At 35.4% G+C, this 18,652-nt stretch overlaps 1 protein-coding gene across 5 annotated transcripts in view; it reads right to left on the bottom strand.

The window, feature by feature from the left end:
- Positions 1-18,652, bottom strand: part of DGKB (diacylglycerol kinase beta) — a 727,110-nt gene that overhangs the window by 518,705 nt on the left and 189,753 nt on the right. For all 5 annotated transcript variants that reach the window (XR_008372899.1, XM_053553744.1, XM_053553743.1 and 2 more), the window contains one exon: positions 11,434-11,587. Coding sequence is in view for 4 of the 5 variants with exons in the window: in XM_053553744.1 (XP_053409719.1) it covers positions 11,434-11,587 (154 nt within the window). In the remaining variant the exon portion in view is untranslated. The remainder of the gene's footprint in view (positions 1-11,433; positions 11,588-18,652) is intronic.

Raw genomic sequence — 18,652 nt, 5'->3', positions numbered from 1 at the left:
TAACTCTTTCAGAATGTATAACATCTTAGCAGGGGAAGCTACATTGGATATGACTCTATATTATGTATACAAACTAAAACATTGGAAAATAATCTATTTAATAAATAACAGCAATGACAGAAATTTACTGAGCATTTATAACATACCCAACACTACTTTAAATGATTTACATGAATTATGCTTTTTGAGTCTCATGATATCTAGTAAGATAGATACGCTTACTATCTTGGCTTTACATTTAAGAAAACAGAGTTAATGATTAGTAGCACAGAACAATTCAATAGGTTGTCTGAATTGAAGTTTTATACCTAAAGCAGAATTTCATGAGGCCAAAGAGAGGGAACACCAACCAGAGGAATCTGTCCCTTGCCTCTCAATAAATGACTTTCATTTTAAGAGTTTGATTTTCAGGAATTTTAAGAGTTGATATATTGATTAGTTCATAAATGTTTAGAAAGGAATTAACACAGAAAGCATAGCCATTCGCCCCAGGTCTTGAGTCACCCATTATAAAACATGTTTGTGGGTGATTATGTATATATGTGTATTTGTACATATAGAAACACACACACATATATGTGTATGTATATACATTCAATCTTTATCAACAGATGCTTATCAAGAAATGGATTATGAATGGTCTTCTTATTGCTTATCTGTGTTTTCTAATACATAGATAACTAACATGTCCTTTATAGACATAAACCTAAATAAATACCCAGGACCTTTAGCATTAGTCATTAGTAAAACCAGATCCCAAGTACTACAGCTAGAGTATTAATAATCCAGATTTAAAAAAAAAAAAAAAAAAAAACATTGCTATAGAGCTTTCATTCTCTAAGGGATTAAATCAAGTGCTCAACATCACTGCATATTTTCTAGCCACTTCTAGGCAATAGTAAAGCATATGACAAATTAGATGTTAGGATTAATTTGAGCCTCGGCAGAGTAAATCTCTTCTTTGTTTTTACTAGAATACCACAAACTATATAAATAATCTTGAACATAACAGTGTAAAATCTTAAGATAACACTATCACTTAACATGCAATTGTTAAATATATAACAGAAAATATAAAAATCTCTTTATCTAGAAAAAAAAATAAAAAATAAAAAAAAAATCTCTTTATCCTAGGTGAATAAATATAGTAATAAAGGCAAAAAATTCCAAAACCAAATATTACTTAGACTATTCAGGTGGAAAAATAAAGAAATATGTACAATCAAGTCCAATATATTCAAAACCATTTTGTAATTAAAGGAGAGACTTGAGAGATCTCTTTATTTACTGATAGTAATTTTAACACAAAGCAGATCTTAAAGTTATGAGTTTTCTGGTTTTAGGGAAGGAATTGAAATATAAATATTATTGTAATAAAATAATTTGGGAATTACTACTACTATTAATAAAGATTAGAAGTGTATTTTGGTAACATAGAGGTATAATAAATGTAATGGGCCAAGTACAATGGCTCACACCCTGTATTCTAAGCCTTTTGGAAAGTCAAGGCTAGAGGATTGCTTAAGGCAAGGAGTTCAAGACCAGCCTGAGCAAAAGCAAGACCACATCTGACAAAATTAGAAAAACTGTCTGGGTGTGGTGGCCTATAGTCCCAGCTACTCAGGGTTTTGAGGCAGAACATCACTTGGGCCAAGGGGTTTGAAGTTGCAGTGAGCTTTGACCATGCCACTGCATTCTAGCCTATTTTGAAAACAAATGTAGTGGTTAATATAAATAAATGTTACTTGGCTAATGGATAGAAATTCTTTTATCTTTATTTTTATTTCTAGAACATTCATATGCCAGTATTAAGCTTAATACATCAACAGTAACAAATATATCAACATAAGTAAATATAACAATGTATTTTAAATGCCTACTATGAGCTAGGAATCTCCTTATCTCATAGTCACATAATACTTGTAGTCTGTTCAGTTTGGGTTTGGAGGACCCTATCTGCTTTTGTTTTGCATTGTGGACATTGAAGTAGCTTATTTGACATACGAGAACTATTAAGCTAAAACATAGTAAAAAAAATACAAATACACATATACGTATATTTTTTAATATTCTCAAGACAGTACAGGTAAGAATAATAGTTTCTTCTTAGCACAATTAATGAAGTATATCTTTTGGCAAGACAATTCAATAAGGTCATTTGCCAAAAGAGCATTTGTCCAAAGGTTCAAATACCAAATCTTTGTTGTATGACTTTCTGTTCTTAATCGATTAACTTCCTTAAGGCCACAAAGGAGATGTTTCTTCTTTTCTACCTAAAATAAGAACTTGTGGTGTGACTTGTTAGTTGCATAGAAAACATACTATGAGCTAAATCCTACGATTGATATCACAACTTGCTGATGTGTAGCTTCACAGCATATATATATATATATATATATATTTACCAATCTTATTTGTTTTTAATAGAATAAATTTGTTATTTAGCAAATTAAGTAACGTTTGCCCCATCAAATAAGCAATTAAGAGAGTTAGGGGCAAAGATAAGCTTCTTTAATTGTTTCAGAGATAGTTGTTATTATCTTAAAATATCTGCTGGATCCTGTTGCAGCCTCATCCCCATCATTATCGCTTCCATATCACTGTAAATGTGATTATTTTTTGGCTTAAAATCTTATAATTGTCTCTCCAATTTCTTGGAGAGAATTGTCTCTCCAATTTCTTCTGGATAAAATTGCTAGCTCAGCATGACAGACACAACTTGTCCCCAGGTGGCCTTGGCTACCTCTCTGGGCTCTTCTCACATCATAGCATCTGCACTTGCCCAGTCAGAACCAAGGTGGGCACTAGACCTCTCAGCTCCCCTAATCAGCTGCCTTCCCCAAAGCCTGTAAGATCCTCAGGACTCAGATCCTACCAGGTGCTCACCCGCATCCCATCTCCAAGCCATGACCTACACTTACCAGCTCCTGACCACCATCTGCTCTGGGGCCCCCAGGAATGGCCTGATTGGGCTGTTTATCCCAGCTTGAGTTGTGAGAAGCCCAGAGTGCAGGTCATCCTCAGCTTTAGCTGCACTTTCCCTCCTTTTTACAATACTCCCTCCTGCCAGCAGCACTGGTTACCATCAAACATGCTACACACACTTAATCGTTGCTCCCCACTAGAATGCAAATGACTATTGGAGAGGGGTTTTATTTTCCTCCCTGATGTATCTCCTGGCAGCTTGAACATTAAGTGGCATGCTGTAAGTAGTCAATTTTAAATGAAAGGATATTGATTTGGTGACAGCTCACACTGCCCTTGGATTGGACATGTTTAGTGTATTAGAACAGAAATACACATGTTGCTTTCTTTCTTGGATCTCCCTTCCCACCCTTTCCCACCAGCACCCGGCCCACTTTCTGCCCACTTCCCCTGGATAACTCCAACTTGTTGTGGATGATGTCTGCGAGGGTATACCCTCAGCCCCATTCCTCCAGTCTTCCATGGGAACCTGAAGCACGTCAAAGGGTTCTCTACAGAGTCAGTTCACACGTGGAATACAGCATTTATTTTATTAAAATATAAGTGATTGTTCAATTGTCTGTCTTCCTGTTTGACTTTAAAGGATCCTCAGTTTATCTGAGATATTCCTGGCATTGAATGCATTTAAATAAATAGATGAATTGATGGTTGAATAAAATAAATAAATAAATAAATGGTACAACTGATCCATTAACTACATGATGTAATTTAAAGGGTGTTTAGAAAAACCTCCCTTTCTGTCTTATTAAACAACTAATAAGACCCAACAAAAACTCTTACAATGACCTGCAGCTAATGCCAGGCATTTTCTATCATAAGTTCAACATTTTGGATCTTGTAGAGTGCAATAGAAATAAATGAGTGTCTAAATTATATTACATTCTCTTTTAATTTCTATATTCTTTGAGAAACTAATAGCTACTAAGAATTGTTATTAATTGCTGTCCTGTACAAAAAGGAAGTGTGGGGCTGGCATGGGTGGGGGTGGGGAAGGGACAGGGACGGTACAGGGTAGATGATGTGTTTTTTACAAGGGTGCCAGTGTCACTTCCCAATTGCATACTCAAGATGTGCCATCTTAGTGATCAATGAATTGCTAGTTTGGTAAACTAGAAGGGAGCTTTAGCTGAGGTTTTAAGGAGTTGGGTTTTGCTGCGAAGATAAGGGTAAGAAAGCATAGAGTCCCGAGTAAACAAGGAGTAGGTTTCAGTCATAGCCAATAATTGGATATAAGAAAGGTCTGGGGTTTTGGGGGCAGGGAAACAGCTAGGATAGGAGTGTAGGCAGATCTAGACTTCAAGGAATTGTGCTTCATGTTGTGGAACTCAGGTTTCTTCTTCTTCCCCTCCTCCTCCTCCTTCTTTTTCTTCTTTTTTTTGAGAGAGTCTCACTTAGTCACCCTGAGTAGAGTGCTGTGATGTCACAGTTCACAGCAACCTCAAACTCTTGGGCTCAAGTGATCCTCTTGCATCAGCCTCCCGAGTAGCTGGGACCACAGGCGCCCGTCACAACGCCCCATCTTCTTAACTATATGCTTGGTCCCTGGAGTTTCATTAAGGTCATTTCAGGACGTAGTCTCAAAGGTGGGGGTAACCAGAACTCCATGGACTCATATCTCTCCTGCACCCCCTTTCTTTAGCGAAGTAACTCAGCTTTAATCAAGCGAAGTAAGTCAGCTTTACATTTCAAGAACTTAAATTCATTTGAAAAATAAATTTAACAAAACTGCTATAAACAGTTGCTAGTGAAGGGCTGAAACTTAGCAACCCAGGGGTAATATAATTTCTATTAAAAGGAATATTTTGGAGCTGGGAAGTCAGAGCCGGGCTGGGAGCCATGCTAATTGATAGTCTCTGACACAATTATGAATCAAATCATGACACTGGCAGAATGTTTGGGAAGACGTGGCTGTGATGAGTAACAGAGGGCATTCTGTGATTCACTAAATGCGAGGAGGGAGGCAGGTGGGGATAAGAAGTACTTTTAGAACTGGGAAATGGATAGACTTTTGGATGTCATTCACCCAGAAGGAAAATAATTAACTTTCAGACACAGTTAGTTTGCTATCTTACGGAACATCCAGACGAAAAGTTCCAGCTGGAATATGATAAATACATATTCTTTGTGTGCTGAAGAACTACTTCTGGGCTGCTCGGGGAATAATTGAGGTGTTTTGTATCTGGCAGTGCCTATTTTTGAAATGGTGGAAAAAAATGTCATGTGTTAAGACTGAGGGGAAAGATTTGAATACATTTATAAATGAGGTTTACATAGTTTAACATAATTGATCTAGGAAAAAATGTCAATAACAATTTTTATGACAAATTAAAAATAAAGCTAAAGAAGCATTCAAATCATGTAAATATGTACTGGTTATTAGAAATTTGTAATGGTAGAAACCTGCATATATATGAAATTTCTCTCTGGTTATCCTTAGCATTCAATTTATAGGAGCGGCTGAAAAATATGAGATTGTAATATTGAATCATAGATCATGGTTTGTAAGACAGCTGAAGAACAGCAAAGGCCCCAGCTGTTTGAAAAAGTCTTTAAGGAGAGTAATTATAGTGATGCACTGTAAGGGAAGAAAGTACGGTCAGAAGCTGGTCATTGAGCTGCCAGAGGTGAGAGAGTAGAGCCCTGCAATTACAAAGAGGCAGAGAGGGGTACAAAGAGGCAGAAAGTGGAAAAGACATCGCATTAGGGACATCTTCAAAATCAAACGTCCAGTATAGAAACAACAGAGGTAATCTTATTTTAAATAAAAGGTACTCATAAACCAGGCAAGGTGGACACCTGTAATCCTAGCACTCTGGGAGGGCGTGACGAGTGGATCACCTGAGCTCAGGAGTTCAAGATTAGCCTGAGCAAGAGCGGGACCCCATTTCTAAAAATAGCCAGGTGTTTGTGCCAGGCCCCTGTCATCCCAGCTACTTTGGAGGCTGAGGCAAGACAATCTCTTAAGCCCAAGACTTGGAGGTTGCTGTGAGCTGTGACATCACAGAACTCTACTGAGAGTGGGAAAATGAGACTTTGTCTCAAAAAAAAGGCACTCATATTGCAACTAAGTATTTCACACAAAAATTAGTTATATATTTCATAAAATACCAGATCATTAGGTATCACAAGTTAAACAAAAGCCAGGTATACACATGCACACACCCAAACACACACAACCTTTATACCTACATATAATTATTAATGTTTTTTAAAATTTTTATTTTATGAAAAATAAATATTTTCTTTAACCATATCTCCTATCAATCAATCATTAATGAGGATGATTTTTTTTCCTTTTAAGTTTTGCTTTTTATCAGGAAGCTCTTATTTATTTTTTTATTTTTTATTTTTGGCTTAGGCTGAGTTTGATCCTGCTATCTCCAGCATATGGGGCCAGCGCCCTACCCCTTTGAGCCACAGGTGCTACCCAGGAAGTTCTTATTTTTTAGATGGTATACAGAAGAAAAAATAGTTATCATATTCCTGCTGGTATTATGGTAATAAAATATGGTAAAATCTAACAGGGGATAAACACAGCGGACTATAGCATTCTGCCTGCTCAAAGGTAATTTGTGATTTTTCAACCACAAATATATCATGTTATACATTAGAGAATAGATTATTGCAAAGCAAGTTTCTAAAAATAAAAAGCCATTTTTTTTTTTTTCAATTCTGAGTCAAGGCTACCTCAGTCCTTGAAAATGGTCTGCCTATGTATTGTTCCTCATTCCTGGGGGGTAGGGAAGACTATCAAAGGTTGGTCTGAAAAGAATGTAGGGTTGGAAATAGTCCTCAAGAGGACACTATGTATTTATTTCTAAAATGTGTCATCCAAGCATTGAAGAGGAATCAGAGTTTAATTTATTAAGGCTGCAGGAGGAGAGTTACACAGCCCATATTTCTTTCAAGTAGCATTGTACAGAATACACAATTGTCCAAAATGAGGCATAATCTGTTCTTCCTTTTTTTTTTTTTTTCCATTTTGAAAACTGATTTTATTGTTGCTTTTTTTTTACTCTTAGCAACTCACATCTCCTATTTAGGACACAATATATGCTATTAGAAGAAACAAAAGTTTGAGATTTAGTTTCTTTACAAAACTTCCTTAAGTTATTAGAATTGGTTTATTTCTTCCACATCTGATTCAGTTATTTAGACAAATGACACTATTGAAAAATGTTCCTTCTTATTTCTCAAAACCCAAGGACATTATTACTTCATGTAAGATTCAATAAAGAACAATTTTGTTCTTTTACGCATGCTAAGGTTTGTGCAATACATTTATAGCATGAAGTGAAGAATAGGGAAGTTTTAATTTCTAGATAAAAGTAAGGAATTGTCTCATTTAAAAATGTTCTGCCCTAAATGATCTGAAGTACCAATACTCTACTTCAAGGACAGATGAATTAGAACTCACTCAGAGAAAAAGAGTGAGTATGATAACTCTTCTCAATCCACAACAGAAAGGGTGTTATTTAAGAAACTGAACATATTTTATAAGAAGAGAAAAATGATAAACACATTAGTCGTCATATATTTTAGAGGGTTATCATGTAGAAATGTCCACTTGTCTTTAAAAAGTTTGTACCAACACATGATTACTCTAGGAAAAATATGTTTAATTTCTGTTTAGAGGATCTGTCCAGCTCTGTAAGACGAGTGTTAAAGTCCCCTGTTATTATGGTATTATCAAATATCATATTGCTCAGACTGAGTAAGGTCTGTTTCAAGAATCTGGGAGCATTTAAATTGGGTGCATAAATATTTAGAATTGAAAAGTCTTCTTGTTGTATTTTTCCCTTGACCAATATAAAGTGACCATCTTTGTCTTTTTTGACTTTAGTTGCTTTAAATCAACATGAATCTGAAAATAAGATCGCAACTCCTCTTTTCTTCTGAATTCCATTTGCCTGAAATATTGTCTTCCAACCCTTGACTTGGAGCTTTAATTTGTCTTTTATACCAGGTGTGTTTCTTGCAGACAGCAAATGGATGGCTTGTGTTTTTTAATCCAGTCAGCCAATGTATGTCTCTTCAGTGGGGAATTCAAGCCATTAACATTTATTGAGATAATTGATAAGTGTGGTAGTATTCTATTTGTCTTGTTTTGTGAGAGTCCATTGCTTAGTTTTATCTTTTGCATCAGTGTGGAGGTTAGGTTCTGTCCTTTAATTTCTGAGTTCTTACTTTGCTGCTGATCCATTGTGGTGGTCAGTGTGCAGAACAGGTTGAAGTATTTCCTGTAGAGCTGGTCTTGTTGTGGCGAATTTCCTCAATGTTTGTATATCCGTAAATGATTTGATTTCTCCGTCAATTTTGAAGCTTAGCTTAGCAGGGTACAGAATTCTGGGCTGGAAATTGTTGTGTTTAAGTAGATTAAAGGTAGATGACCATTGTCTTCTTGCTTGGAAAGTTTCATTAGAGAAGTCTGCGGTCACTCTGATGGATTTGCCCCTGTAGGTCAACTGGTGCTTACTCCTGGCAGCTTTCAGAATCTTTTCTTTTGTCTTGACTTTGGATAGGTTCATCACAATGTGTCTTGGAGAAGCTCGGTTAGAGTTGAGGCGACCTGGGGTCCGATATCCCTCTGAAAGCAGTGTGTCAGAATCTTTGGTGATATTTGGGAAATTTTCTTTTATAATATTCTCTAGTATGGCTTCCATTCCTCTGGGGCATTCTTCTTCCCCTTCTGGGATTCCTATAACTCGTATGTTGGGCCCCACATCACAAAATCTCAAAACTGCAAATGCTGGTGTGGATGTCGAGAGAAGGGAACACTTTTACACTGCTGGTGAGACTGCAAACTAGTACAACCTTTCTGGAAGGAAGTATGGAGAAATCTCAAAGCACTCAAGCTAGACCTCCCATTTGATCCTGCAATCCCATTACTGGGCATCTACCCAGAAGGAAAAAAATCCTTTGATCATAAGGACACTTGTACTAGATTGTTTATTGCAGCTCAATTTACAATCGCCAAAATGTGGAAACAGCCTAAATGCCCACAAACCCAGGAATGGATTAACAAGCTGTGGTATATGTATACCATGGAATACTATTCGGCTATTAAAAAAAATGGAGACTTTACATCCTTCGTATTAACCTGGATGGAAGTGGAAGACACTATTCTTAGTAAAGCATCACAAGAATGGAGAAGCATGAATCCTATGTACTCAATTTTGATATGAGGACAATTAATGACAATTAAGGTTATGGGGGGGAGGAAAAGCAGAAAGAGGGATGGAGGGAGGGGGTGGGGCGTAGGTGTGTCTCACACTTTATGGGGGCAAGACATGATTGCAAGAGGGACTTTACCTAACAAATGCAATCAGTGTAACCTGGCTTATTGTACCCTCAATGAATCCCCAACAATAAAAAAAATAAATAAATAAAAAATAAAAATAAATAAAAAAAAAGAAGGAAAAATATGCTAATGGCATTAATGGAAGGAGAAGCTTCACTTAGTACTGTGGTTGGTACCATAAGGCTTGGTATTGTGGACTTTTCACCAGATGTCTAAATTTTGTTTTTGGCTCAACCACTTCTTTCTTAATTCTATGCTTTTACATTTTTATGCATCAGAATGTTGATTATTAAACTTCTCATTCTTTTACCAACACTTCTATATTCTGCTTTGTGCCATTAGGGCTGGATCAGTGTCCCTGCTGAGATCTCTGGGCTCCAAGCGGGATATGATAGTATCTAATGATAGTAAAATATCATCTGCTTTTCTTACTCTTACAAGTTTACAGCAAAGTTTTCAAGAGGCTACAAGACATGATAGAGCAAGAGAAACACAGAAGTAGATAGGATTCGCCAATTTCCTTCGATAAGCCAGGCATTCAAGAGATTTATAACGCTGTAAAAGAATGCTACCCTTCTTGCTAACTTTTTTTTTACTGAAAAGAGTTATTTCTCATAAAAACAGATTTTTTTAAATGTGTAATTGGTTGATTACTGTTATTGTTATACCGTATCACCTTTATCATGGCAAATATCAATAGATTTCACCCACTTAAAAAAACTCTCTGTATCCAGATGAAGTAGAATGATTTTGAAGTATTTCTTCTTTTTCTATTGTCTATAAGATTTGGCATGATCTGTTTTTTGAAAGGATCTTTTACTTTTATTTATAAATATTAGTTACCTATTTTTTGAGACTTCGGAAAAAAAATAAGAAGTTAACTGATGTCTCCATACTGAACCTCAGAGTCAAACCATTCTATAATAGACATACTCTTATCTGACAATGTGAATGTTACTTTCTTTGCATTATTATTATTATTATTGCTTAATAAAAAAAAAATCTTTCTCAAGGCCTCAAACATTTTTAAGAGTTCAAAAGAGTCCCAGGTTAAAAGCATGAGAAAGGGGCACGTAGGGGGCAGGAGAGGGAAAGATGAGAAGGCAGGAGGAAAGAGAAAGGGCTGGTTCTGGTAGGCAGCCTGTTCTTCCGGGTGTAACTCATTTCAGCTCTCGCAGCTTGGGGTTCCAGTAGCAGTAAGCTTAGTGTCCATCTTATTTCTACACTATCAACAAAGGCACAGTGGGGTTCCTCCTCTACAATCTGACAGAGGCTGTGGTGATGCGCCTTTATTAGAAATCTGAGTTCCAGGGCTTGGAGGCTCTCCTTGAATCCAGGAGGTACCAGAGCCAGGCTGGAAGCCAGCCAGATCCGCCAGGCAACACTCTCACCCAGCAACTATTTCCCATCTCTAAGACTGTTCACCAGGCTCCTGAGTTTTGATTACTGCAACCTAGGGGCAGCACATGGCTCCTACAGTTCTATTTACATTACCTCAGTGTTCTCTTTTTGGTTTTTTAATCCCCTAACACCATTTAACCGATTTCCTATTTTACATTCTCTTGTACCATATGGTGAAATATTATTTTACTGAACGGAAGGGGATTGATACAATGGAAATTAATGTGTTTACCTATCTCTGAAAAAGCGACCCAAAATAAAAGAACAAATCAAGTTTATGGTGACAAAAATTTAAGGTATTTAAGAGAAAAATAAAAACTGGGCTTTGAGTTTACAAATCTAAAAATGTGAAAGTATGTCAGTAACTGACACAACAGATATTAAGTATTAATTTTCTTGACATGACTGCCTTGTGATCCATTCGCAAATAAACTGCGATCTATATTAGTCTAGTTTTGTGATAGTTTTTTTTTCTAAATTTGTTGAAAATATCTCTTAAAAACGATTACCTAAACAGAGAATTCCAGGACATGTGATAGATGATGACAAATTGCATTTTCTCTGAAAAGATTTTTGCTATTATTACACTGCAGATATTTGAAATGACTTACACAATCATAGTATGAAACTACAAGTCCTACGACCAAGACAATTTTAAAGAAAACCATTTCTGTTTTACAAGAACTTGATACTCAATTAACCTTTGAGATTTTTATTGTTACAACTTTTGAGGTAAATGAACTTACCACCAGAAAGAAGAGCAGGCTTACTTTTTACCATTGGACTAGAATGGGGAAACTTGTTGCTAAATGACATGAAAAGGTGTGCAGTGAAATCATCGGGAAGCTCTGCTTCCAGGAATGTCTTCATGAATAGTTTGAAACCTTCAAAATCAATAGTCTGAAAAAAAAATTAAATATATATTTTAAGATACAGGCAAATGTGCTATATTCAAAATCATTAGCAGTACAGATGACTTCAAATTATTTTTATATCCAAGTTTACAAAATGAAGGTGTTTATTTGAAAAACAGTTGAGCCATCCATCACGGGCTAACATTGGCAATGGGATATTTATGTCTAGTACGTGACGGTGTGGCGAGCAGAGCAGGCGCTCTCTGTATAGATCCCTCTGTTCTCATAGTGTCTGAATGACCTTAGAGAATTTATTCTTTGAAGCTGAGTTTCCGCTTCTTTATATTGGGAATAATACTCCTATTTCAACCAAACTGCTGTGATGATACATCAGGTGATGAATGTGAATGAGCCAACGTGGAGTCATAGTCATCCAGCCTGCAGGCACCCAGCAAAGAACTTTCCATCCCCTTTGCTTGTCACTAACAGTGATTATTGTTGTGACAATTTTTTTTAAAAAAGGTTAATGTTACTTTTTAACTAAATATTACAGTCACTTTCTACAACATTCCAAATATCATATGCATATTTTCCAAAGAAACATGTTTTAAGAATCTTTTACTGTCTCATATTGCAGAACTACAAATGGTGAGACATTTTTTTGGAGAGAATTGCTCTGACACTGAGGGCATCCACACCCCCTAGGAAGAATGGTGATGGACAACATGGTCTAACCTCAAGGGAAATGAGAGTTTCACAGGAACCACATGATGAGCGTGGTTTCTCCCAGCAGATGAGGGGAGTGGGTCAGGATCTGACTCCTGCCTGTGAAATTAAGGGAAAATGTTGGGTAGTCTGGGGACAAAGGCAAGTCAATAGTACTCCTTTGGGTTTGGCCCAAACTCCTTGTGATTGCAGGAGCAAGGATGCATGCGTATTTTCAGGGAAATGGATGAGACCACATAAAAGCGCTCTTGGGTTCTATCCAACAGGGCATTTGAAAGAACTAAGACACCTACAGAGAAGAAGCTGGAGTAAATCCACAGCTCTACACATCAATACAGGGAAAGGAAGAACAAGCTTCATAGGGAATCTGTGAAAGGCAATTCTTCCTGGCCCAGGCCAATGTACTGAGATAAAACTAAAAATAGAACAAAAATAAAATTTGGCAGACTGATGCTCATAATTTTGTTCAACTTCCTGGCAGGTGAGAATACAATTAGTTCCCTACACTGTTATTTTGGAATAGAAAACGTCTGCGTTTTCTTTGTAATAACATGGAGAAGAACATGGTGAAGAATGACAAATTTTATTATTGTATTATGTTTATTGGGATAAACCTAAATGGAATATGACATTCAGGAATATAATTGGAGAAAAATTTTATGGGTTAGAGCATATGCCAACTAAGTATATGTATTCTTCTTGTTTTCTTTTTTTGTCTAATATAATCTCCAGCAACAAAAACAAAAACTTCTCTTTATTTATTAATAGTTCCAAGACTCTTCTTAGTCATGTGCCTTAATATGACTTTCTTAGTTTAGTTTAGTTTTGCTTATTCATTCTCAAAAAAGCCCTTCAGCGATTCATATTAGTGGCAATAAAGATTTCATTTTCTTCCATATTTAATAAATTGCCATGACCATAGAACAATGTCAATTCTACTAGTAGAGTGAACTACATAACTAAAAACTATGAGTAATATAAAAATATAAAGGATAGCCCCAGGTTGGAGAAGTACTTCCAAAAATTAATTTGCCACAATGAATGCAGCCAATGTTTCAAAATATGAAGATGAAGGCAATGGCTAGACAATTATATACAAATAAAGTTTCCTTGAGCAAAAGGAACCATTACTAAGAGGGTTCCCTAAAGAATATCTATTAAGGAGAAGTAATTCGCACTCTGGATGAGTGACCGAGGTTGATAGATAATCCCTACATGTATTAAGGCCCATGAGGAACTAGGAGTTGATTTCATTATACTTTCACAGGACGTGGGAGGGATGGAAATCTTCCTCGGCATCATGGTTAGAAGGTTACTTAGGGTAACATTTCCTCCTGGCCCCTAAGACTTATGTAGTCAGCCTTTTGCTTAGCAACATCACAGATGATAGGGAGAATGGTCCTTGAAGTTAGACTACCTGGATTAACTCTTGAATCCAATACTAGCTGTGTGACTGTGGACAATTTATTTAAACACTATGCACCTCAATTTCTTCACCTATAAAATATAACAGTAGCTACCACTTGATGTGTTAGGAGGATTAGATGATTAACTATTTCTGAAGCACCAAAATGACATTTGGCACATATCGAGTACTGTCAGTGATTAAACAAACATAAACAGTATTTGTAAAGAATCGTCGTTTTAAATGTTCAGCATGCTAAACAATATTTGAATAAGCCTCAAAGCCATACTACCTTATGTATTTTCACATCCATTTATTATTGTTGTTTAGAAGCCTAATAATAAAAAGTGAACTTCCAGAAGGAGCAAAGGACAAGAAATTGCTAGAAGTTTTTCCCTTGGTCTCCTTTTGGAATCCAATTTTTTTTTTTTTAAAACAGCTAGTTCCAGCCGAGATTTTAACTTGGTAACATAAAAAAGCAGCAAACACCAACAAACAAAAACCAAGAATTCAGAATAAAATAATTCATTTCAAATTCCTATACCTCTACTTACCACCCGAATAATATGGGCAAGGAATTTATCTGCTCTTTTCAAGAAAAGAATCTGCAAATTCAAGAGTATCTGCTTTACAAAGCCTGACACGACCCACATAGAACTTTCTTGAAATTGGTGCCTGTGATTTAGTAGTGAAAATCAGGAAGAAATGAACTTAAATGTCTAGCGTCTCTCCTAAGAAGCCATGAATTGCTCCTCAGCCCTGCTTCTTCCAGCTCTCGGGAAGCCTTTCTGAACTTTCTCAGACACAGCTCTCACATGTTCAGCAAGCAAATCCTTAGCCTCATTTTATCTTCTCTAGAAGATAAAATGCTCTAGACTTTAATTTCCTCCATATAATGTGATGTCTGAAATCAACCGTTCCAAGTTGTTGTCTAAATGTAATAAAAATTGATGTGTAAAGCACTTACCATACCCTTGGGCACATCGTATGTAACAGAAATACAATAAAAAACAAAGGAATAAGTAAAAGGAAGCAATATCTTGAGCTGAGATGGATTTTTTGTTACTATCTTAATTTTCCTTTTCATCGGTCTAGAAAACTGTAAAGTTTGATGCATCTTTCCAAATGAAAAGTTCAGGATTTGTGTGTCTTAGATACGTTGTTATAATCGTTCTGTGTTAGGCAATACTGACAAATTACTGCTTTCATAAAGCGAGAATTTAAAAATAGAAATCTTAAAAGCCTGTTACAGATATACAAATGAAAAAAACATGTTCTTCAGTTTTGAAATGATTTCTAGCAGATGATAATCATCTTGCTCACTGATGAAACTTAACTGATGATGTAAACTTCTTCCTTGAGCTTCTTCGCTGTGATTTTTTTTTTATTTTTGGGGATTCATTGAGGGTACAATAAGCCAGGTTACACTGATTGCAATTGTTAGGTAAAGTCCCTCTTTGATTTTTTTAAAGACTCTTTTCTCTTACATTTTTCTTGTATGACACACAGCTTATAATATTGTAAAAACCAAACTTCTTCATAGCTCAAAATAGCTAACTCGATTTATCCGATTCATTAACGAATTGTTCTGCAATATCTTTCCTGTTTAACCCATTCACTTTCATTTCTTAAAAGAGATTTTTCAAATATCTCTGAACATTTTCTGTTATCCAAATCATTAAATATTTCTGATAAGTGAAATATTCTCAATCTATTTTCTTTAATTCATAACTTAGAGGAAAATTTCCAAATTCAGGTATCAGAATTTCTACTGCTGTCTTGTAGCAGCATAGAATTGACTTCTGAAAAGGGTGACCTTTAATTAAATAAGATCATCGAAATGCATATCAATGAAAACATTAATTGATATGATGAGAAGTTGGGTCAAACTTAATTGAATGAATGTTCAAAAATCAAATAAATGCCTGCAAGCTTAAACACACACAAGTGTGCAAACACACACAAAATATTTAAAATCTTGAACACTGCATTTTCTTTCTTATTTTCTTAAGTAGCAGCCACAAACTATTTAGGGAGATAACAGAGAATTTGTAAAGAATACAGACTGAGGGAGCTGCTCAGATGTCGCTGCCAAATTGGCATAAATTCAAAACACATTTCTATATGCCTTTCATTATTATATCTGACCATCTGGATCCTTTGTTTTCAAATCCTTGTTAATACTAAAAAAAAATAACATGGGTATTCATCCAAGTAGATTCAAAGTGAATGAAAATAAATCTTATGACACTATCATTACTTTAATTTCTTCTGGCAGTTTTGGGTTGGGGGTTTGCTCATCTTCAGCAAATGTTCACTGAGCACTCATTCTGTACCAAGCTGTGTTCTCGGTGCTGGGGTAAAGATGTTACTAGAACTCACAAAAATCTCATCATGAGGAAGCTTATCCGCTAAAGAAGGAAATATGAAAACAGCAAAATTAATGTGCTAAATGTACAATTTTTGATGGATCTGTATCTAACTCATGTGCTGTAGAACAAATAAAGAAGGAAAAGATTTATATATTGGGGCGCTGTGCTTACTTGCTCTTTTAAATCTGATGATCAGAAAATGAGACGTGTTCTCTGAATAACTATTGAAAAATGGTAAAGGAGAGAGCTTTGCACATATTTGGAGAGAGAGCATTGCAGACACAAAACAGCTAGAGCAAGGGCCCTGAGGTGTGAGGACGTGCCTGTTCTAGAGGAATTTATATATGAGCCAGTGAATGGAGCAGGAGATTGGAGCAGGAGTGAGGGAGGACCAGAGTGCGAAGAAATAAGGTCAAAGATTTGATCTTTGGTGTGCATGGACTGGGGCAGTCATGTCGGACACTAGATCATGAAAAGAGTTACGGCTTTAACAGAGAGTGAGAAGAACTGTCATTGAAGGGTTTTTAATGGTAAATCACATGATCTGACTCATATTAACTGTTATAATGACCATTATAACACTTCTTTATATCAGATGAAAGGTAAAACCCATTTAGTTTTCATATTATCTCATAGACACGATGAATTTATAAATGACCTTTAAAATACAAAAACAAAGTCATTGAACTCTTGTAGACTAAGTTCATAGATAAAGAAACAAAGGAACAACTTTAATTCATCTACATGTATAAAGTACTATGTTAGCTATGGACCAAAAAATTCCGATAAAATGAGGTTAGTGATAATTTAAATTAGCTGGAGATTTTTATTCCCTATTTTCATTTAAATTTTGTTTTCTAATTTGTATCATTAACTAATTATGTTAAATTAAAAATAAATGTGTATACATATTTGTGGCACCACCAGCATATTAAATATATAACATAGCTAAGTTTCTGAAATTCACACAATACATAATTGATATTAAAATACTTTCCGAAAAAATTATTTTAAAAACTATTTCATTTCTTATGTTTATCTTGTACTGCAATTGACTTTATTACTTCAAATTTCAGAGAACATCATATAGCACCTTCCTTTAAAGAAAAAGAGTGAAAAGTGTGCAAACCTGGAATTTTAATTTTTAAATTAGTTTTGGAAAATGAGAAATATTGTACCACCTCAGAGCCACATAATCCATAAACTCCAGCTTTTACCTAACTAGATCCTCTCAACAATTACAAATGTGTTTTTTAGTAAAAGATGGGAAGCTTACATTTGTACTTTAAAAATGTATTTTTTAGTAAAAAATGGCAAGAGAGACAGACAAAGTTACTCCAAGTTATTTTAATAATTACCAAATCCAAATAATACATTGGAAAAATTTCAAGCAGAATATTTTTATCCAGGTTTTTAGGATTCATGGTAATCAAGGATCTGTATCTAACTTTTTTTTTTTGTTTGCGTGTGCTTCCGCTGGAATCTACTTTAATCTGATGTGACATCTTGTCTACTTTTTTGTGTTATCACTAGAACAGGTTTGAGAGTTACTAAAACATACCTATCAATGCTCTATCATTTTCTTCTTGAACCTAAAACCCAAGATAGATATCTTGAACATCTATGCACATATAATTTCGATTCACATCAAAATGTCGGTGTTTAGTTACTTCTTGCTTATATATTCACTTTCAAGGAAATTTCCAGAAAGAGTTGGGTTAATGCACACAAGTGCACAGATCTGCATGGACAACCCCTCTTGGTTGATGGACTGTAAGATCCCACAGGACTCCGCATCACTACGTGTTTAACACAGGCTTTCACGTTGTAGGTCCTTCATGTAGGGAGACTCAAAGTCACACCTAAAGTCTGTCACACATAAAATGAGAAATTATAGCTAAGAGTACCTTTATTTACAAAATATTTCTTATGAAATTTTACAAAACATTTATAAAATAGTCTCTGTGTTGGCCACTTCTCTATGACGTATAAACACTGAAATGGCACAAATGGCAAACTTTTATGTTAAAAAAAGTCTTTGTAGGCATGCTACCAAGGAAGAAAGCTGATTCAGGTGGGATGACAAAAAATTGTAAAATAGAATAAATCCAAAAAGCTTCTCAGCAGGAATAGATTCTGTTACTTAATCTCAAATGTTACTCTTTGAAAGTATCATAGATTACAGTTGCATAATTAACATTATAGCAGATTAATGCAAAATGAATGATAATAAAATGATCCAGGGTTTTAAATATATACTACTTGTGGCTCTGTTCTTTTTAAACCATCAAGGCCCAAATCTACGAGTGTTATGACTGGGAGAAATATCAAGTTGAAGAGGTGGAGAAAACCAGAAAAAACTCAGCCAAATTGTAAGAGTGAAGGACTAACATTTTACAAAAGAGCCTGGAAATTTACTAATTATTTTCAATGCTTAAAAATTGTGAGTTGAAGCATTTTGTCCTTAATCTGCAAAATAGATTTACTAGGTTGTCACTCTTTGATAGCAAAAATCATTTTGGCCATTTCTGCTTCTCCCACAGAACCATACCCAATATCAAGCATATATTACACATACAACAGGGGAATTTTAGGGTACAATCCTATA

This window comes from Nycticebus coucang, chromosome 11, assembly GCF_027406575.1.
Source record: "Nycticebus coucang isolate mNycCou1 chromosome 11, mNycCou1.pri, whole genome shotgun sequence".
Lineage (NCBI taxonomy): Eukaryota > Metazoa > Chordata > Mammalia > Primates > Lorisidae > Nycticebus > Nycticebus coucang.
This window is presented reverse-complemented; position numbering and strand designations above follow the sequence as displayed.